We start from the raw sequence: 23,213 nt of genomic DNA, 5'->3' as shown, positions 1-23,213 counted from the left end.
CCGGTCTGTTGGGATCGGTTTCAGCCTCTTCTCTCTGAGGAAGTGGACAAGGTGCTCTGTACTGTGAAGCCGACCACCTGTCTGGTTGATCCTTGCCCATCATGGCTCATCATGAGCTGTAAAGAGAGACTGGGCGAAGGGATCAAGGCGGTGGTGAATGCATCCTTGCAAGAGAGTGCAATGCCATCAGCCCTCAAGGAAGCGGTAATAAAGCCCATCTTAAAAAAACCGTCCTTGGATCCCCAAGAGTTAAACAACTTTTGCCCAGTCTCTAATTTACCATTCTTGGGCAAGGTGATTGAGAGGGTGGTGGCTGTGCAATTACAGACACACTTGGAGGAAACGGATTATTTAGATCCATACCAATTGGGTTTTAGGACTGGTCATGGTACGGAAACAGCCTTGGTCGCTCTGGTAGATGATATGCAGAGGGCATTGGATAGGGGTGAATACACCTTCCTTGTCCTCCTGGACCTCTCAGCGGCTTTCGATACCGTTGACCACGGTATCCTTTTAAACTGCCTAGAGGGATTAGGAATAGGAGGCACTGTCTTGCAGTGGTTCCGTTCCTATCTCTCGGATAGGCAGCAACGGGTGGCATTGGGAGATGAGGTTTCAGACCCTTGGCCTCTTCATTGTGGAGTTCCACAGGGTTCTATCCTCTCTCCCATGCTATTCAACATCTATGTGAAACCGCTAGGAGCAATCATCAGGAGTTTTGGGTTGCAGTGCCATCAGTACGCAGATGACACTCAGCTCTATCTCTCCTTTAAGTCCTCACCGGAGTTGGCTGTGAATACCATGTCCAAGTGCCTAGAATCCGTAAGTGGATGGATGGGAGAGTATAGGCTGAAGCTGAACCCCGACAAGACTGAGGTATTACTTGTGGAAGATAAAAGGAAGTTAGGAATTACTGACCTGATGCTTGATGGGGTAAGTTTACCCCTGAAGGACCAGGTCCGCAGTCTTGGGGTCATACTTGACTCCCAGCTGTCCATGGAGGCTCAGATTACAGCAGTGAGCCGGGCAGCTTGGTATCAATTACATCTGATACGGAGACTGCGTCCCTATCTTCCTGTTCACCTGCTCCCTCAGGTGATACATGCCCTGGTCTCCTCTCGCTTAGACTACTGCAATGCGCTCTATGTGGGGTTACCCTTGAAAACGGTCCGGAAATTACAGCTGGTACAGAACGCGGCGGCATGCTTGATTACGCATAGCCGTCGCTGGGATCATATCACCCCAGTGTTATTAGATCTTCACTGGCTACCAGTTGTCTACCGGGCCCAATTCAAGGTGTTGGTGTTGACCTTTAAAACCCTATACGGTTTCGGCCCAGTATATCTGAAGGAACGCCTCCAGAATCACCGATTGTGCCGCCTGACGAGATCAGCCTCGCAAGACCTTCTCTCGGTCCCACCGGTGAGAACAGCTAGGCTGGTACAGACCAGAGAGAGGGCCTTCTCTGTTGTGGCCCCCACCCTCTGGAACTCTCTCCCTTTCGATCTCAGACATGCTCCCTCCCTGTCCAGCTATCGCCGAGCCTTGAAGACCTGGCTGTTCAGGCAGGCCTACAAGATTGGGACAGATTAACTTATGTTACAATTGAATTAACGAATGGTTTTTTAGCTTAAAATTTGATTATGTTGATCTATATGTATTGTTTTTATTCTTGTTGTTCGTCGCCTAGAGTGTCCCTAACCCGGACAGATAGGCGGCTGAAAAATAAAATTTATTATTATTATTATTAGCTCAACTATCTGTGTATACTGTGGACATGGGTACATTGAATGTAATGTGTGGACACCCCTGTTAATAGAGCCACTGGGATGGGATCTCTTGAGTATTAGTCTGCCCTATCCAGGGGGCAGGACTGGGGACTAGATCTAAAGAGCTTACGTTTCAGTACAGGAGATTTTGCTGAATATTAGGAAACATGGTTAAGAGCAGTTCAACAGCTAACAACCTAGAACTGGGGTTTCCAAACTTTTTTTCCCCTTATGGCCCCCTTGACAGTTGCTGATGGTCTTATTCTGCCTCTGGTAGCAATTATAGTGTATTGTGCTAGATACAGTGCGATTTTTAATTGTATTTTTATTGGTTTTATTTCTTATATTTTTATTGCGTGCCATAGAATTCAAATAAGTAAAATACAGTATAAGGAATAAAAGAAACAATAACAACACAATTAAAAATCAATGTGGGTATTTAATGTGATGGATTGCCATCTTCCGCCTTCAACCACAAAACCACAGACATGTTGCAGACCATCTGAATGATGCTCATGGACCACTGGTGGTCTACTGACCACAGTTTGGGAACACCTGGTGTAGAGGGTTGTTGGACTCTGCCTCACTGGAGGTCTTCACGGAGAGGCTGGCCAGGAAAACGTTGGGAATGCTCTAGATTTTCTACATCAAGCAAGTAATTGGACTACATATCCTACAACACCCCTCTTACTCTGTAGAGATGGATGAATTCATTAAAAAATTAAGAATGAATATCTATACATATTCTCTGGCATATAACCCATACTGAGAGATGTTTAAAAAGGAAAGAAAGGAAAAGCACCCCTCCAAAAATACAGTATAACAAAAAACCCTTTTTTATTTGTCATCTTGTGCTAATTTATGTAAAACACTAGGAATGCAGGGCTATCATTATCCCCACAGTAGTCCAGTGCATTACATGGAGTGGCTGGCGAGATATTAACACAGTTGAAATGCAACATGTTGATTTGGCTGTGTTCTCCTTCAACTATAGGCTGGTTACTGGAATGAATATGAGAGGTTTGTGCCGGCACTAGACCACACAGTCTCCAATGACACTTCTTCTGTTGAGAACAGGACCATTGTAGTCACCACCATCCTCGTAAGTTCCATGGCAGCTGGTTTGCAGTTAGAAATAGAAACCTTAGAAAAAACCTTCACTTTCTCTGAAATTTTCCTAAGTTTATAAGCCTCCATTGGGTTATAAGCAACTAAATCCTACTCAGACCCTTTGAAATTCATGGACCTAAGTTCATCATGCCCAATAACGATGGGTCTGCTGTGAGTAGGACTAGCATTGCATACAAGCTGTTGTGTTCCTCCTTCAGTCATCTTCTTTCTAAACTAAAATACTGCAAATGATTTACCCTTTCCTTGTATGGAAGGTACCAAGATAGTCCATCGCTCTGCATTGGGAGAGCTTTTTCCCCTTACTGCTACTTACAGAGAGATGGCATGTAAGGAGTTCTGTTAAAGGTGAAAGGACACAGGTTCCCAAACCTGGTCCAGTACCTTCTTCCACCTTAGCTTTCTGACACACAGTACCTGTCCTGCCAGCAGTGGCATCACTAGAGTTGGTGTCTCCCAGTGCAGGAGGGAGGGAGGGAGGAAGGGAGGGAGGGAGGGGCGTGGTTACCAGGCAACAAGGAGCACTCTCCCTCCCTCCCTCTCTGCCCCCCCGCTCTTTTAATCTCTCTCACACAGACCTACCCGGGCAGGCCAGTGCGGGTATCCCTTCATCTTGGCAAAGACAAGGTCTCTGGCCTTGAAGCCGTGCGGCATCTCGGCAGGCGGCAAGTGGCGAGCAGGCCCCAGCCAGGCCTCAGGCAACCGGGAGGGGGCGTGGATGCCGGCCTCGCAGGGGGAGGGAAGGGAGGCTGAAGGTAAAATGGGAGGGCGCAGCTAATTGGCCCCACAGACTGCCTCTCCTCTGGGTGCGGGCCCTCGCAGCTTATTGGCTGGGGGTGGGGGGTCACTTATCTCTCTCTCTCCCTCCCTCTCTGGTGCGGCCTTCGTTGTTGCTGCTGCTGCTTCCCTGGGTCCCTGCAACTGCCCCACTTCCTGGTGCCTAGGGGCGGGGCGGCTCTGGGTGTCACCCCCTCGGATGGTGTCACCTAGTGCGGTCCGCACCCCCTCACCCCCCTAGTGACGCCACTGCCTGCCAGCATCTCTGAAGTGGTGGTATAGATAAAGATGGAGATCTTCTGCAGACTAGGAATGGGAGAGAAATGTGGTTCAGTTCACATTTAAAAGCAGATCTACCTAATTCACACTTCCTGAAACAATACACAAGCCAAAATGTGGTCATCCTTCAAAATTTGCCCTTCTCTGAATTCTGCAGTGCAGTCCTCCAACCAAGTAATGTGTACAAAAATTCATACACTTGGTAAAGTGTGCATGAAAATTTATATATCAGTGAAAATAGCATGCAAGAATGTATTTTATTAGGAGAAATTGCTTACAAAATCATGTACATTAGGCAAAATATGTATATTAGGAGAAATTCACAGTAAAATGTTGACAAATGTTCATGAGAACTTTTTTTTTAAAAAAAAAAGAATGTGCAAACTGATATTGAAATGTGGAGAACTGAATTTAAGACTGGAAACAAGAGAAATTGAGAGAAATCAAAGCGGACAGATTCGCCCATCCCTACTGCACACCCACCCACAGCCATCTGGAACATTTTTATAGAAGATGTATATTGAATTGGGTGGGGGAAAAGACTTTGGTTTTTGTTCTTCACCCTGTCATTTCACAGGAAGCACCCTATGTGATGCGCAAGCAGACTCCTGACCAAAAAGAAGGAAATGAGAAATACGAAGGCTACTGTGTTGATCTAGCTTATGAAATAGCAAAGCATGTTGGGATAAAATATGAACTGTCCATTGTTCCTGATGGGAAATACGGAGCGAGAGATCCTGACACTAAAATGTGGAATGGCATGGTGGGTGAGCTGGTCTACGGGGTAAGTCGCCCTTGAGCTCTTTTGCATATGTTGTTATTTTTCTTAACCCATATGAAAGAACTGTTAGCATAGCCAAGCAGGTCCCCACTGTCCTTATTTACACTGGCAAAGCTCCATAGTTGTGCATACAGGTACGTACAGAGGCAAAGAAAAACAATCCCATTGATTATATTATGGCGGATGTCCAAAACACTGACATGATTGGTCTCCATTTCTTGGTCTGCCACCTATTGACCATTCTCAGTTATGTGACCCCATACTTTCAAACATAACCCAGAATTGTCTTTATGGCAACCAATGGTCTGACTCAGTATAAGGCAGCTTCCTATGTTTCTATGAATTCTCATCAAACTACAATTCCCAGAATTTCTTTGAAGGGGGTCAGCCATGAAAGCTATACTGGCATAACATTGATCCAGATTTGTCAAGTTAACCAAATTGTTTAATAATTTTTACAGCAATGTCCACCCCTGCGATCCTGTTGAAAATAGCAATGCCGGATGAGTTAAGTGCAGATTATATATAAAGCAGAATTAAGTGATAAAGTGTTTCTTCGAATTGTCTGTACATTGGGCTGCAGGGGCCTTCAGTAATATCATGCCAGGGAGAAAAGTAGGCTAAACCATTTTGCCTTATATACTAACTGTTTATGACATTTATTTGTTCCTCTTTGAGTAGTATTCAAATGTGCAAGCCCTGCTTGCAGCGGTATAGTCCAGGAAAAGCAGAACTTCTTGATTCTGCTTGAGGTATATATGTTGGATGTTAGCCTTCCTGCATCTCCTGCAGCACAGATAGGGGAACCTGTGGCCCTCCAGATGTTGTAGGGTCCCAGCATGGCCACTACTTTGGGATAATGATTGCTGTAATAGCATCTGGGGCACAGCTGGGGAGTCTGAGGTCCACATGCCCTTCTGGTCAACCTGCTGGGGGCCACATGCCAGTGGTGGGTGTGGCCAGAGGCAAATGTGGGTGGAGCAATGAAGGTAAATATTACCTTTGTACAGTAAGCTAGTTTCTACACGCTCATACACCCCTCTATCTGGGCAAGCAAGAAGCACTGTCAGAGCACCAGCCAGGCACAAAACACTCAAGGAGAGCGCAGCTGGGGAGAGGCTGTGGCCTGGGGAGACAGATCTGAGGGACAGAGAGAAAGGCCTTGGGGTCTGCATTTGGCTTCCGGGCCTGAGGTTCCCCACCCCTGGTCTTGGGCTCCTGTACCCTTACTGGGCCTAAACAGATGCCTAAGGTGAAATGAGTTTCCTCAGGTCTCCTCAGTCAGTGCCAGCTCCAGGTTTTACAGGGAATGGGCCAAGACATCCTCAACGGGCCACCTCCTCTTTGCCACTGTCCCCACTGCCCATTCATTCACTTGCCAGTCTGCCCCGTTAAGAACATAAGAACATAAGAAGAGCCTGCTGGATCAGGCCAGTGGCCCATCTAGTCCAGCATCCTGTTGTCACAGTGGCCAACCAGGTGCCTGGGGGAAGCCCGCAAGCAGGACCCGAGTGCAAGAACACTCTCCCCTCCTGAGGCTTCCAGCAACTGGTTTTCAGAAGCATGCTGCCTGTGACTTGGGTGGCAGAGCACAGCCATCACGGCTAGTAGCCATTGATAGCCCTGTCCTCCATGAATTTGTCTAATCTTCTTTTAAAGCCATCCAAGCTGGTGGCCATTACTGCATCTTGTGGGAGCAAATTCCATAGTTTAACTATGCGCTGAGTAAAGGAGTACTTCCTTTTGTCTGTCCTGAATCTTCCAACATTCAGCTTCTTTGAATGTCCACGAGTACTAGCATTATGAGAGAGGGAGAAGAACTTTTCTCTATCCACTTTCTCAATGCCATGCATACACTTCTATCATGTCTCCTCTGACCCGCCTTTTCTCTAAACTAAAAAGCCCCAAATGCTGCAACCTTTCCTCGTAAGGGAGTCGCTCCATCCCCTTGATCATTCTGGTTGCCCTCTTCTGAACCTTTTCCAACTCTATAATATCCTTTTTGAGATGAGGCGACCAGAACTGTACACAGTATTCCAAATGCGGCCGCACCATAGATTTATACAACGGCATTATGATATCGGCTGTTTTATTTTCAATACCTTTCCTAATTATCGCTAGCATGGAATTTGCCTTTTTCACAGCTGCCGCACACTGGGCCGACATTTTCATCGTGCTGTCCACTACAACCCCGAGGTCTCTCTCCTGGTCGGTCACTGCCAGTTCAGACCCCATGAGTGTATATGTGAAATTAAGATTTTTTGCTCCAATATGCATAATTTTACACTTGTTTATATTGAATTGCATTTGCCATTTTTCTGCCCATTCACTCAGTTTGGAGAGGTCTTTTTGGAGCTCTTCGCAATCCCTTTTTGTTTTAACAACCCTGAACAATTTAGTGTCATCAGCAAACTTGGCCACTTCACTGCTCACTCCTAATTCTAGGTCATTAATGAACAAGTTGAAAAGTACAGGTCCCAATACCGATCCTTGAGAGACTCCACTTTCTACAGCCCTCCATTGGGAGAACTGTCCGTTGATTCCTACTCTCTGCTTTCTGCTTCTTAACCAATTTCTTATCCACAAGAGGACCTCTCCTCTTATTCCATGACTGCTAAGCTTCCTCAGAAGCCTTTGGTGAGGTACCTTGTCAAACGCTTTTTGAAAGTCTAAGTACACTATGTCCACTGGATCACCTCTATCTGTATGCTTGTTGACACTCTCAAAAAATTCTAATAGGTTACTGAGACAGGACTTTCCCTTGCAGAAGCCATGCTGGCTCTGCTTCAGCAAGGCTTGTTCTTCTATGTGCTTAGTTAATCTAGCTTTAATAATACTTTCTACCAGTTTTCCAGTTGTCCAGAGGGAGAGCAGAAGGCAGGCAGGCAGGCGACGCGTCTCTATTTCCTCACTTCTCACTGATGGCTCACTCAGAAAATGCAGGTGAACAGGCAGGAGCAGTGAAGAAGAGGGGTGGCAGAGCCAGGGGACTCCGGAGGTTGACATGGGGGGCCCTGCATGGGTGTGGACCTCGGGAGCTGCCCAATGATGCTGAGCCCTGATGCGGGCTTTGTGCTTCCTGGGATTTGGAACCCACATCTCTTCGATTCTCCCTGACCCCTAGCCACATCTACCCTATTTTTCTCATGACCACACTGGCAATATCATTTCAGCTTGGGATCTGCTTTCATGTAGCCCTACAGCAGATGCATCCAGTGAACAATAAAGAGTCAACAAAACCTCTGCACAAACACCAACCTTTTGTGGAGTGGTTTGGCTCAGGTCAGAATTCTGTCTTGATCTTCTGGGATTAGTACAACTCAGAAGGCTGTTGTTGTGATGTGTTGCACAGAGCCCCGGGTCTGTTACCTGAACATGATTGCACTTCTCAGCCTCTCTCCACAGGGAGCACAACAGCTCGGAGTATAAGTCAGGCAACGATGCTGGGGTTTGTTTAACCAAACAGGAAAGTAAATTCTTCTGCCTGAGCAAAACTGGTTAGAGAGGGCTTTCACATTGCTGCTGAACAGGGATGGGTAGATTGCTTGCTCATTCATAAGTCAGATCTGTCCCATTTTTGCATCAATCTGTGCTGTTTTTTTAAAAAAATCTTTACAAAATAGTGTAGTTAAATAAATACTATCCATATTTTATCACAGAATGTTATCACAAAACACATATATAAACCTAATTATCTTATTGTATCACAACATATTTAAATTCAGTTATTTCCACGTATGTATTTCTTAAAAGTATTTTATCCTAAAATACTTTTTTTTTTTTGCATTTTTTGGTATGTTGAGATAAGAACTGCCTTTGGGAAGAGGGATGGATTGTTAAGCCACTCTGGGAATTGTTGCTCTGTGAGGGGCACAGTGGGGAGGAGAGCCTGGCTGGGAGTCCAGAGTCTATGAGTTCAAATCCCCACTTGTGTCTTCACTTCAAATATCACCCTCTCCACCACTACAGCACTTTGCAGTTCTACTGCTGCCAGAAATGTAATTGGCTCCTAACAGGCTGGATCATCCCATGGTCCGCAGCATTTAAGTTCTCCAAGTCAGGAACATTTGCTGAGACAGAATTTTGCCTTGATGAGCAGAAAAAAAGAAAGAGAGCTAGCAAATATTAGGGAAGTCACACATGCTCTGCAATCAGGAAAGGTGACCCCTTTAACCTTGATATAAATTATGCAAATAGGCACACTTTTATTTGCTTACTTTGCATAATGCTGCTCGTCCTTGAGAGAGAGAAAGATGGGTGGAGGGACAGCTTGTTATTCAGTCACTCTTCTGGATATATGCAGATGTTTTCCCACACATTTTCAAGCTTGTCTTCACATACATAAGGACTAGAACCTTTGATTTCCTTATTTAAACAAAAGCTGAACTTGTCAGATGCTTCCTCTGCCATTAATAATGACATTCACATATTCTCATACATTCTTTTCACTGCCAGCAACTTACAGGAGAAGACATATGGAACTTCGGGGGGTGGCTTAATAACAGAATATTTACCAGACACTTTGAAAGTGAAAACTCCTATTAAAACAGATCATTATGGAAAACATAGTTTTCATTCACAGGGCGATTTTGCTCTTTCTCAGGAGCTTAGGAGCCTGTTACAAAAGTCAAAAGCAAAGAGTTTTTGCATTTCTCCCAGTGTCCCCATGTGTCTTGTCTGGAGAAATGATCGTCACGTTTTGTATGCATTGTATTAATTTTGAATAACTACCCTAGCAAGTGCAGGGGCTGGGCTCTGAAGGAAGCCTCCTCTGTTGTGAAGTTTCCCCAACAGCCAAGCTGAGCTGCTGCATAATTCATTATCTCAGCTCGCATTTGTCCACTGTGTACTTAAACTGTCACCGCAGACAAGTGGCTTCCTACAAAGTTAGCCAGGCAGTCTAGTCAATGCATATCATTGCTGCTTCGTCTGATGTTAACTGAGTGGCATAAGAGATGCAGCAGTGGAATGTTGAGCCTCTTTTCCCAGTTGATCTTGTGCACTACCAAACCAACCTCAAAGCATAATAAGCCTTTTGCCTTACCCTGCTAATATAATGAAAAGGCTGGCCAGTGCATCATTTGCTAGGAACATAGCAAGCTGCCTAATTCTGAGTCAGACCCCATTGGTCCATTCAGCTCAGTGTGACTGGCAGCAGCTCTCCGGGGTTTTAGGGTTCTCTCCCTGCTGAAGTAGACAAACTCTACTTAAGAATATAAGAGTTTGGCTGCATCAGACCAGAGTTCTATCCAGTGGCGGCTCCGTCAGTGGAATCGGCTCCAGCTTCAGCACCTTGGACAGCTCCTTGATAGTTTGGACTAAAACTAGGAGCATATTCCACTGACATGGAGCCACCAGCCCCTACGGGTTCCGTCTACAGTGGCCAATCAGATGCCCATGAGAAGCCCACAAGCACAGTTTGAAGGCAACAGCTGTCTCCCAGTTGCAGCTCCTTAACAACTCAGCACTCTGCCTTTGAACTTAGAAGCTCTATGTAGGCATCATAACAAATAGCCTGTCTTTATCCATACATTCATCTAAGCCCTCCCCCTTTCCTTCATTCAACCCCTCTTCAAAATTTACCTTTTCCATAAAGCATCCCCCTATGGCCCCATTCTCTGTTTTATTATTATTTAATTTATAGCCCACCTTTTTTCTGTCATGGAACGCAAGGCGGCATACATGTGGTCTCCCATCCATGCACTGACCAGTCCCAAACCTGCTTAGCTTCAGCAAGGTATGCCTTCAGACCATACCCCACTGTGAAAATTGCCCCCTCTGCAGCAATTAGGGGAAAAGCTCCCACTGGCGCCAACAGGAACTTTTTCCCCAATGCACATTGTGGCACGGTGAAGGGGTGGTGGTTCACCAATATCATGGCTGGGGAAGGAAGGCTCAAACCTTCTCTCAGTGCGCACTGTGTGCCTGACGTCAATCGTGCACATGCACACAGAGCTTGGCATTTTGTGTGTGTGTGTTTTAAAAAGTACATTGTGATAGCTAATCCCATCCTTTGCATCACATGCTGTTAGACACCAACCCTAAGCACCTCTGTGGTATGTCACAGACAGTATGCTTCCGAATGCCAGCAGCTGGAAACTACAGGAGGGGAGAGTACTTTTGCACTCAGGTCCTGCTTTCAGGCATCCCACAGGCATCCAGCTGGTCACCTTGGGAACAGGTTGCTCAACTAGGGCTGTGTAAATAATAATAATAATAATAGTAATAATAATAATAATACTTAATTTGTTTGTCGCCTATCTGGCAATTAGCCACTCTAGGCGACGTACATTAAAAAAGATAAAATACAATAATATCAGATGCAATCACATTAATAACAATAGATAGAAATACTGGACAGTCATCAATACATATAAAAGCAATTATATTAACAACATACGATAGATGACAGACTCATGACGATTTACCCATCCCAAGGACCTCGAAGGCTTGTTGGAATAGCCACGTCTTTAGGGCCTTGCGGAATACATCTAGGGAAGGGGCATGTCGAAGATCACATGGGAGGGAGTTCCAGAGAGTGGGGGCCACCACAGAAAAGGCTCTCTCCCTAGTACCCACCAACCTAGCTGTTTTGGTTGGCGGGATTGAGAGAAGGCCTTGTGTGGTACACACTCCATACACACCCAGTTCCCAAAGAATCCTGATAATTCTACTTTTCCCTTCATAGAGCTACAGTTCCCAGGATCCTTTGGGGGAAATAATGTGCTTTAGCAGCATAGTGTGTACACAGCCTAGATAGGCCGTTATGATGATCCAGCAGGGCTCTTTTTGTGTTCTTAATAGCCAGAGGGCTACAGATTTAGCAGTAAATATGGCTTGTAAAAATATCCCTATCAATGGCTACTAGATACGATGGTTATGTTCCATCTCCACTCTTGGAGGCAATGTGCCTCTGAACACCAGTTGCTGGGAATCACAAGTGGGAAGAGCTTACGTGGGAGGGGAGGTCCTTCCAAAGGCAGCTTCCTCTGAATTCCCAAGCCCAGCAGAAACTCTGCAGACTTAGGCCCTAGAAGAATTGGAAGCTCTGTGTCCATCCATTTCATAGGAACATGGGAAACTGCCTTATACTGAGTCAGACCGCTGGTACCTCTAGCTCAGTATTATTTACACTGACTGTCAGTGGCTCTCCAGGTTTTCAGACAGGGGTCCCAGCCCTACCTGGAGATGCCAGGGTTTGAATTTAGGACCTTCTGCATGCAAGGCAATTGCTTGACCACTGAGTGATGGCCCTTCGCTTCCAAGTGCCTGCCTGCCTGCCTCTCTCAGCCCCACAAACTGCTCTGGTCTGGGGAAGGCTAGAAGATGGAATACTGCCCAAACAGTGCAAATTTTTTTAAGCCAGGCTTCCCCATCCTGGTGGCCACCAGACTTTTTGGGCTATAGCTCCCATCAGCCCCAGACAGGACAGTCTCAAGGATGATGGGAGCTATAGTCCAACACAACAGGAGGGCACCAGTTTGGGGAAGGCTGAGTTTACACGTTTATCAAGACTGTGAATGGATCACAGGCTAAACTGAGCCTGGCCTTGGTATTGGAAATGAAAGTGGCCCGCTTCCTTCCACCCCTACACCACTATCTCAGGCATTGCTCATGGCATTAAAAATGTAGTTTCATGTGCAAAGACCTGCCTCTCCTGATTATCTTGGCAGAACATAGTCATCCTTTTTTTATATAAGCTCTTTCAATTTGGGGACTTAATCCTCTTCCCTTGTGAGTTCTTACCTCCTTTGACACCTTTTGAACAGTTGTTTCAATATCAAATCTGTGTCAGATTCATGCATAACCTCATTTTTACCCTATTTTTGCAGCTCTGCCTCTCGGGGTCCATTTCTGTGAAGGCGCAGTACCATTTTGCCTATGTGCTATCATTCCATTATTGGCTTTCACCCCAAAAGTAAAAACAAAATGCCAGAATTTAACACAATGTCAGATTTTAAATAACAGCAGAATGGGATGCTGTCTCCCAAATACAAGAACAGGAAAAGCAAAATGCAGTGGATATTCTGTGAAAGTGCAGAAAAATAGCAGGATATAATATTAGCCATAGAATCCAGTGCCTAGTTCTTTTAAACTAAGTCACCATCTGCACTGCACATTTAAAGTGGCATTCTAAACAGTCATGGCTTCCCCCAAAGAATCCTGGGAACTGTAGTTTGTTAAGGATGCTGAGAGTTGTTAGGAGTCTCCTGTTCCCATCAGGGAGTTACAATTCCCAGAGTTCCCTGGAAAGAGAGATTGGTTGTTAAACTACTCTGGGAATTGCAGCATTATGAGAGGAATAGCGAATCTCCTAACAACTCTCAGTTTACAAAAATGCATATATTAGGGGACAGCGTGTATCAAAATGAATAATTAGTGAAAATGTTTTATTTATTTATTTATTGCACTTGTATACCGCCCCATAGCCGAAGCTCTCTGGGCGGTTTACAGCAATCAAAAACATTAAAATAAATATAGAATTTCAAACACATATTTTAAAAACAATTTAAAACACAATTTAAAAATTTAAAACAATATAAAAACAATTTAAAACACATGCTAAAATGCCTGGGAGAAGAGGAAAGTCTTGACCTGGCGCCAAAAAGATAACAGTGTTGGTGCCAGGCGCACCTCATCAGCATGATCATTCCATAATTTGGAGGCCACCACTGAGAAGGCCCTCTCCCTTGTTGCCACCCTTTGATCTTGAACACAGTGTACGGGTGGTTCGTATTGGGAACAATATGCATTATATTAAGGACAATTGCTTGCAAAAATGTGTACATTAGTCAAAACTGCATACAAAAATATTAGGAGAAATCCACACTAAAATGCTAAGAATTTTCATGAGGATTTTTTTTAAAAAAATGCAAATTGCTACAGAAATGTGGAGAAGTGAATTTAAGATTGGAAAAATGAGAAACTAAGATAACTGAAACATACAGAGCCTACTAACAACTGACATTCAGAGGTATAGTGCCATCAACAGCAAAGGGAGAATATAGCCACTTATCCTCCATGAGTTTGGCTAATCCTCTTTTAAAGCCATCCAGCCTGTGCTCTCCAGATATTTTGGTAGGAGTGATGGGAGTTGGAAGGCACCAGGTTGGCAAAGGTTGGTCTATATAAATGAGGGATATGAAAGGGATGCCTTGCTGTAACACTCTCGTCTCTGTTTTCTATCTTCTGTCTATTCAGAGAGCAGACATTGCTGTTGCCCCACTGACTATCACCTTGGTCCGAGAAGAGGTCATAGACTTTTCCAAGCCCTTCATGAGCCTGGGCATCTCAATCATGATCAAGAAGCCCCAGAAGTCTAAACCGGGGGTCTTTTCCTTCCTGGATCCTTTGGCCTATGAAATTTGGATGTGTATCGTCTTTGCTTACATTGGTGTCAGCGTGGTTCTGTTCCTGGTCAGCAGATTCAGCCCTTACGAGTGGCATTTGGAAGACAACCAGGAGGAGCCACGAGACCCTCAGAACCCTCCTGACCCTCCCAATGAGTTTGGAATATTTAACAGCCTTTGGTTTTCCCTGGGTGCCTTTATGCAGCAAGGATGCGATATTTCTCCAAGGTTGGTTTTTCCCCCCACCCCATCTCACCCTCCCATCACCTTTTTGCATGTTATGGTCTTCGGCTGATGCCACGGTGCATATATGTTTCTTTCACAAACATGCTTTCCAAATTTTTATTTTGACATTGCATCCAATGCTAAGCTTTTTCCATCAAGCCACAATTGCTTGCCGGCGTGCCGCCTCAAAATAAGCATCCGTGACAGGCATTGCGTTTCAGTGCCGCTCGTCTGTGCATTGCTGCTCAAACTTCTATACCCCATGTTGAGACTGTAAAATGCATCAGGTTTTTACATCTTTCAGCCATGCTTGGAGGGTTACCGTGTTTTTGCTGCATATCTCATTTTACGTCATCTGCTTGGTGCACATAACACTTGGATTTCTGCTTTGCCATACGAGAGCTGAGGCCTTTGCAAAGCCGCATGTGCAACAGCACTTTAAAAACCATGCTGTTCCCCATTGTTCATACTAACCTTTTCCGTTATCCGCTGTGCCTTCATCTTCATGTCCGTTTTTCTTCTCATCATCCTTTCATCCATGATTTGTATTGTTATCTGAAATGTGCTCATTCCTTCATAGATGATCACTAAGAACTGTCATGTATTGTACCGAATGCATTTCTGTAAAATGAATTTAGGAACATAGGAAGCTGCCTTATACAGAGTCAGACCATTGGTCAATCTAGCTCAGTATTGTCTGCACTGACTGGCAGCTGCTCTCCAGGGTTTCAGGCAGGGAACGCTCCCAGCCCTACCTGGAGATGCCAGGGATTGAATCTGGGACCATCTGCATGCAATGCAGATGCTCTATCACTGAGCTACGAATTTCCTTGTCTTCTAAATGCAGGTCATGGCCAAAAATACTGTGATGGGAAGTTTCAGGAACACTGGATATGGACAGGAGCAATATGGAACAGCAAAAGATTGAAATATATGTTGTCTCATATGTTTATATTTTTTAAAAAATGTTTCACATATTTCCAATCTCTGTATGTAAAGGGGCTATAGACTGCAGAGAAATATAAAATGCAGAGAAGACATTTAGATCATACTTGTGGGGCCTCCTCTTCCTCACCCATCATGGCTACAGCCCTAATCCATGTTATCTTTGTGATAAAGTGGCCACATTTCAAATAGTATTTTTTTAAAAAAAAAATCACAACTGTTTTCTGTGTTAGCCCATGGTATCCTATCCCAGCAATCCTACTTACAAATGCAATGCTGTTGAATTTTAATTATTTTTTTTAAGTGTTAGCACCAATTTCACAGAACTGGAGACTGACCTTATTCAATGGGACTGAACTGTGCAAAGACGAAAGCTTTTTAATGAGAGTGTGTTGCAATGTGTTGATGAAATCTGTCAGGAGCAATAAATCTGTACAGGTTTATAACCATGGCTCTGATGCAGTGCTGAAACATCGTAGCGCTTTGTGAATTTGCTGTTCTGTGGAAATATCAGTGGGGGGGATACAGACTGAGCATCCTAACAAACATACTTTCAATATGCTCCTGTTGAAGCAAAATAGATACATGTATTAATCCTCATGTTTATCTAGTAAATTCAATTGGGAAACAGCATCTCAGGTGCAGAAATGGCCAAACTGGGGCCAAACTAGATGTGATTGGATCTTCCTGTGTCTTTTTCTTTGCTGCCCCAGCTTGGATTGGTGCTAAGAGGCTGGAGGAGGGTTGCTTACCATTACCCTTCATGTTGTTGCTCTGATGAAATTCCCACCTTCCCCATTAGAAGCTGCAGTATATCAGGCCAGACTATGGGTTCAAGTCACATAGCGGCATACTTGTGCCAGAAGAATGCTGTTGCACAAGGGAATGAATAATCTGTTGCGCAACAAGTTCCTGCTAGCACAACTGTTGTGTTGGACTCCTCTGTTGTGCAACATTAACATGTACCTGTCCACCAGCACAAGAGCTCTTGTTGGATGCAGACTGCTTTGCCCATCTATACCGCAGTTATCTGCTCTGCATGGCAGCATCTCTCCAGGGTTGCAAGCAGAGGTCTTTCCCATCACCTGCTCCTGGAGCCTTCTAGCTAGAGATGCCTGGGACTCCACTGGAGACCTTCTGCATGCAAACTGTGGAGCAGGGTTGCCAAAAGTCCTACTTTAGGGAGGATAGCCCTCTATTTGAAGTGCTGTCTGGTCCAAGTTGGGTTGAAATATCAAGAACCGTAAGAAGAAAGATGAGATCAGGGGCCTTGAAACTGCCCATCAACAGTTAGCATCTAGGTAGCAGGCAAACAGGTTCACCTGCTCAGGCTTCCCCACTATGGGGAGATGTATTATATGCAAAGCTGTGCCCTCTGTTGCAAGAGGATATGATATGTGACCACTCTAGTGTGTGTACTGTCACTGAGTTATGGTCTCTCCCCTTAGTTGCTATTAGTTGTGAAGTGGACATCAGGTGTCATATTGTATCTGTCAACTTCCCCATCTCCAATGGCTAATTGTACCTTCAGGTCACATTACATCCACACCATATATTTAAAGCCCATTTAAAGCATGCCATTCCCTCAAAGAGTCCTGGGAACTGTAGTTTACCCCTCACAGAGCTACCGTTTCCAGCACCCTTAACAAATGACAGTTCCCGGGATCATTTGGGGGAAGCCATGTGCTTTAAATGTATGGTGTCATCAGAAATATGGTGCGGATGTGATCAGAATCTTCATAACCCTTTCTAATCTTTGCAACAGTAACAAAATCAAGACTGCAGATTTAGGTGATCACATTTAAAGCACATGGCTTCCCCCAAATGCAGTGCATTGGCTGCAACTCCCTTGTTGAGCAGGCACAGTGTCAGCTCCAGGTTTTGGAGGAGCCTTAGGCAAGACTCCCTCCATGGAAGTAACAATATGAAAGAACCACTGGATTACAGCCAGGGTGGGTTGTGCTTCCTGGGAGGAACTAGGAAGTAGTTAAGAGGAGAGGAAGGCCACACAGACTGAGAGTTCTTTGAAAAACTTGTATTCAATTGAAGCCTAAATGTTTATTTACGAAGCAGATCCTATTTGATTCTATACAACAACTCTGAAACAATGTCTGCCACTGCCTCAGTGGGTCCGCCTCCTCAGCGTAGCAGGTCCAGGGGTCCCTTGTCAGGGTTGTGGGCGCTTGGCAGATGCCTGACCATGCCAACTGTTGACACCAGCCCTGGGTGTACATCTGGATTTGCTTCTGTTCACTATGTGAAACAGCCTTGTCGTAAGTCCCATTCAGTTCATTCTTCTTTTCATGTGATAAGGGGGAAGGCAGGAACCCACTAGCTACCTCCGACACAGCCCCATTGCCAACCCTGTTGCCTCCCGCACTGAAGGCTCCCCATGTGATTTGGAAAACTGCATGATCGGGGTTCTAAATTTAGCAGGGAGACTCCGTGTGTGCAGAAGTCTCTCTGCTACAGACGTTTACACTCCCAACTCATGGTGAGGGGGCTGACATGTCCAGCTATGCCCAGTGTAATTCTATTTGCATGAGGACAGCCATAGATGCAAAGGGCTTTGCTTGGCAAGGCAGCTACCAGCAAGTGGTCAGGTTGGGCCCTGGCCGAGGGACCCTGAAGGATGCCTCCTTAGGGTGGGACGATGAAGCTCCCACTTGGTGATCTGCGACAGCATCGGGTACAGCTGCATTGGGTTGCAGGACTCAGTGACGTAATGCTGCTGTGGATTGCAAAGCAGGAATTCTCATGGATCCCCACCCCCCAATACAGATGGTGCAAGGCTTAAATAAGCCTGTCTGCCCCACCTATCTGTGTGCGCAGGTCTGCCATCACCCAAGATGGTGGTGGGAGTGTCGCTATAGGGCTGACGCCTCCACAGCCATCTTGGGTGATGGCAGGAATGCAGCATGTGGCAGATGCATTGACATGGCAGGTAGATGGAGCTAGTGGGCTTATTTAAGCTCCATACCACCTGTATCGGGTGTGTGTGTGTGTGTGTTTGGCCTTACAGCACTACAGGCACGAGGCAGGCTGGTGCCCAAGGGCCCAGTCATGCCTGGCACCAGCCCTGTTACTGGGTCATGATGAACTTATTTAACTTCAAATAATTACACAACCAGCAAAACAATGTCTAACCTGTTTTGAGGCTATATGAGTCAACACTTTCATTCTGGATTGCTGAAGAAGCAGAAGAACAAGTCTGATATTGTATTTCAAAGCACTATTGGAATTACTTGCTTTGAGACATTTGGTTTCAGCCTGTTTTGCAAGGGCATAATCGTGGACCTGAGAATCCCCATGCAACGTCTCCTGACACCTATGTGATTATTCTCAAGGTTACACAACACCATACATTTAAAGCACATTTATAGTGTTTTAACAGTAATGACCTCCCCCAAAGAATCCTGGGAACTGTAGTTTACCCCACACTGATCTGCAATTCCCAGCAGCACCCTTAAACTACAGTTCTCAGGATTCTTTGAGGGAAGCCATGTGCTTTAAATGTATGGTACATTGTGCCATATTTAAGAACATAAGAATACCCTGCTGGTATTCTGTTCTGGCCTGGATTCAGGTGTTCTGAAAGTGAAGGGGAAGATGTGTTCCTTTTGCCATTGTCAAACCATTACCTGTTGCAGGTGCTCTTGGGTAGGTGGTTGGGGGGATACACAGAGACATGAAAGCCTGGGGGGGGAACAAAACGAGAGGGGCTTTTCCAGATTGTTCCAGGTTTTTTCCTTGCCTTTGCATCTCTAGAAACACCTATAACGGCAATGTCAGTTGAAAAATTCTGAGGTATCCTCTCTTGTGGTTCAGTCAGCAAGATTTCCCCTAGTTTACTGGGGGGGGGGGTCTATGCCAAGAGAAGATGTCTAGAGCTGGGAGGAGGGAAACCCAGGCTGGCTCTGACAATCTGTACAAACACAGCTTGGAGCATTTCAGAAATGAAAGCTCAATGAATAACCAGAGAATGGGTTCATGCACATCATCTGTGCATTGATGTGGACTTCTGCAAAGGGGGAGCCTTTGACTGCACAGGGTGCCTGATTGTGTGGAATCCTCCATGTGTATAGCTGGGCACAATGAAGGCGTTCTGTCTTCAGACATCTGTGTCAATGCGCACACGCTGGGCAAGAAGTCAGGGATGGGGTTAGCCAGCATGCCTTCACCTGCGTGAGCATTACTTTCTGAGTTGTGATTTAGCCACACCAGTGACTGATGAAAAGGAAGCATTTCCCACCACCACCCATTATGCCTGGGTTACAAATGTAAAATAGCCTTTCTGCATTTCTGGTGATGAAAAGGTCACTCTACAGTAACTTGCCTTATTATAATTTTCTTTTGCATTTTTATAAACTTGCCAGACAGAAAGAAGAGACTAAACATATGCAGTCCTCTTCTGGGACAATGCAGGCTAAAGTGGAAATCTGTCAGAGACTCAAGCGCTAACAAGGAATATGCATGCTTTGGAACACTGGGTTTTAGACATGAAAATTCCCATTAACATAAAATACACCAGAACATCTCCTTGTGTCTCTCTGTGCTAGGCTTAGGTAATCAAATGGCCAGACAGAACTTTTGTTTCATTGTTCAAGTTATACAAGATCCCCCACTAAGCAGAATAAACTGACCAAAGGACAGAGTAGTCAGGGAAAATCCATAACAAGTCACGTTTAGAAAGGCATTGTTGGGGCGGGGGGAGTTCCCTTCTCCCTGTCAGTGGAGTAGTGGTACATTTTGAAGAGTAGGAGCTCAGCATGACAGCCCCCATTTATATTTATTATTTATTAAATTCATATCTCCCCCTCATCCCATACCCACACCCCCAAGAAGAGGCTAAAATGGAAGTCCAAAATTATAATGTAGCACCAATAACACCCAAATGATTAGGGTCAGCTTGACCCTGATCCTATGCAATATCATCTTCATCATGATCACAAACTGATACGGGAAGGTGGAGAAGTGAACTTGAAAAATTAGAAACAGATAGAAACCGACATGGATAGATTTGCCCAATCTCTTGGAGCTTCTTCATTTTGTCATTTTCAGGGATGTCCTGTTGGGAGCAAATTCATTTTGGTTCCGATGTAAGTGAATGCTGTGTGTGTGATGAAGAGAGAGAGACAGACAGACAGACAGACAGACAGACAGAGAGTTCACACGTAACATTCAATGAGTGTACAATATGTGTACCTGTGTAGAGAAATAGTTCAGCCGTGCTCTCACATTTATACACATCACAGGTAAGGCACCATGTGCACCATACATTTAAAGCAGTCTCATACTACTTTAAACAGTTGTGGCTTCCCCCAGAGAATCCTAGGAACTGTAGTTTGTTAAGGGTGCTTAGGATTGTTAGGAGACCCCCTGTTCCCCTCACAGCGCTACAGTTCTCTGAGTGGCTTAACAGTCAGTCCTCTTCCCAGGGAACTGTAGTTCTGTGAAGGGAATAAATGTCTTCTGTCAGCACCCTTAACCAATTACAGTTCCCAGGATTCTTTAGGGGAAACTATGACCCCAAAACGGTATGATACTGCTTTTAATGTTTGGTGACCATCGGGCCTACTTTTTGACAAGTGTACAATCTGTGTACCTGTGTATACCACTGTGAGGTGCATAAATCAAGAACTATACACTCTTTCACACACATACCATGGACTGCGAAAAAAACAAATAATTGGGTGTTAGAACAAATTAAAACAGAACTGTCCCTAGAAGCTAAAATGATGAAACTGAGGTTATCATACTTTGGACACATCATGAGAAGACATGATTCACTAGAAAAGACAATAATGCTGGGGAAAACAGAAGGGAATAGAAAAAGAGGAAGGCCAAACAAGAGATGGATTGATTCCATAAAGGAAGCCACAGACCTGAACTTACAAGATCTGAACAGGGTGGTTCATGACAGATGCTGTTGGAGGTCACTGATTCATAGGGTCACCAGAAGCCGTAATTGACTTGAAGGCATATAACAACAACAACATCTGCACACACAAAACATCCATAGTTGTACATTTGCTGTATTTCTCTTTACATACTAACCACACATGCATGCTCTGTAGTTACAATGAATGGAAATGGAGGGGTATGCTCCACCACAGCATGGCTTGCAAGGTGGGAGTAGTGGGTATTTGCAATCAATTCTTGCTGTGCAAGGCTTGGAGCCTAGATTGGCCTGACATTTTGCTGGAGTAGACCCCAGGGATATTGAAAGACATCAGACATCAGACCAGGAAACCAGCCGATGCAAGACTGGATGCGTACACCTATCTCAGGTGTTCCCCAACTTTTCTCCCCACAGACCACTTGAAAATTGTTGATGGTCTTGCCAGACCACTTAATTATTTTTTTTGCCGGTTGTAGCAATTGTAATGTGCTGTGCTAGATGCTGTATGAGTTTTAATTATGATTTTATTGCTTCTTTTATTTCTTATAATGTATCTTATTGCATCCATGAAATGCCAATTGCCATGCAATAAAGCACAACATATGAAATAAAAGAAGCAATGAAAATACAATTAAAAATCAATATGAGTATTTAATGTGGACATGCCATGGACCACCTGAAAGAAGTTCGCAGACCACTGGTGGTCCATGGACCACAGCATGGAAACCCCCGACCTATCAGACACAGGATGTAAGTTGTGTTTTGTTAATTTGGCTAGGGTGATCAGATGGATTATTGAAAGGCTGTTGGGGAAGGAAGGGAATCAAGCTAGGCTGAACCCTGTATATAGCAGGAGGTGTACGTTGATTTCCATCCCAGCATAGTTGAAAGACAATTCTGCCCAAAATAGAAAGCAGAGCTGGGCAGCTGCCATGGTGAGACCTATTTTTTACATGTCTCTACCAGAGCTTGGAAAAGTTACTTTTTTGAACTACAGCTCCCATCAGCCTCAGCCAGCATGGCCACTGGATTGGGCTGATGGGAGTTGTAGTTCAAAAAAGTAACTTTTCCAAGCTCTGGTGTCTACCCACTGGGGGAACGGGATGTCAGCCCGTTAGGTGTAGTATAGTAGGGGTTTTGTCACTGGGCTTAGCTTGAAGCTTGTTCAGTTTTCATGCCATGATTATTAATGATGTTGTGGCCTCTTTTAATACCCACATGGATGTCTACCTCTCTCACAACAACACACACACTTTCTACAGCATCTTATAAACAATATAACCACATCTCCTCTTCTTTAGATCTCTCTCAGGGCGAATTGTCGGAGGCGTCTGGTGGTTCTTTACCCTCATCATTATCTCTTCCTACACTGCCAACCTTGCTGCCTTCCTTACGGTGGAAAGGATGGTGTCTCCCATAGAAAGTGCCGAAGACTTGGCTAAGCAGACCGAAATAGCCTATGGAACTTTGGATTCAGGTTCAACCAAAGAATTTTTTAGAGTAAGTCTCCTGTTTCTTAAAATTGTTTTTGCTACAAAGGTGAAACCATTTCATTTTTTAAAAACAAAACCTTCTTCACTTGACATGTTTGCATATACCAAATATATGGCCAATGGTCAAGGATTATGGATGTTGCAGAGGGACCATGCTACTTGGTACAAGGCAGATGACTGAGTTCTTCCACATCTGTATGTTCTGTTCAGGGATGAACATGATGGAGATGAGAGCAGATCCAGCAGATGCAATTCCACTCTCTTTTTTTATGTGATCAGTATATGCTGATATGCCACAAAAATATAGCTCAAAAAGGCCTGGATTGTGCATAGATATGCCAGTAGGTTTAACTTATTATTTACTCCAGCAGTGGGACTGGTATGGTAGACTATAAGTTTGTTTAGGAGAGGGGCCTTGTTAAAAACCCAGTGACCTCATTCACTTGTCACATTAAGCCATAGTTAATGGATTGCTGTGATCATGCTTTTCTGGTTTGTTTTGCTCCTCATATGCAGAGGAAACAAGCCATGATTCCTGGCATAGCATTATGTCTGATCTAGAGA

General features: G+C 44.7%; 1 protein-coding gene across 2 annotated transcripts in view; it reads left to right on the top strand.

The window, feature by feature from the left end:
- GRIA3 (glutamate ionotropic receptor AMPA type subunit 3) overlaps nucleotides 1-23,213 on the top strand; it is a 236,851-nt gene that overhangs the window by 155,401 nt on the left and 58,237 nt on the right. For both annotated transcript variants that reach the window (XM_061598226.1, XM_061598227.1), the window contains exons 9-12: nucleotides 2,764-2,871; nucleotides 4,531-4,737; nucleotides 13,936-14,312; nucleotides 22,458-22,656. In XM_061598226.1, coding sequence (XP_061454210.1) covers nucleotides 2,764-2,871; nucleotides 4,531-4,737; nucleotides 13,936-14,312; nucleotides 22,458-22,656 — 891 coding nt within the window. The remainder of the gene's footprint in view (nucleotides 1-2,763; nucleotides 2,872-4,530; nucleotides 4,738-13,935; nucleotides 14,313-22,457; nucleotides 22,657-23,213) is intronic.

This window comes from Rhineura floridana, chromosome 16 (assembly GCF_030035675.1).
Source record: "Rhineura floridana isolate rRhiFlo1 chromosome 16, rRhiFlo1.hap2, whole genome shotgun sequence".
NCBI classification, from domain to species: domain Eukaryota; kingdom Metazoa; phylum Chordata; class Lepidosauria; order Squamata; family Rhineuridae; genus Rhineura; species Rhineura floridana.
Note: the sequence above shows the minus strand (reverse complement) of the source record. Positions and strands in the feature narration are given on the sequence as shown.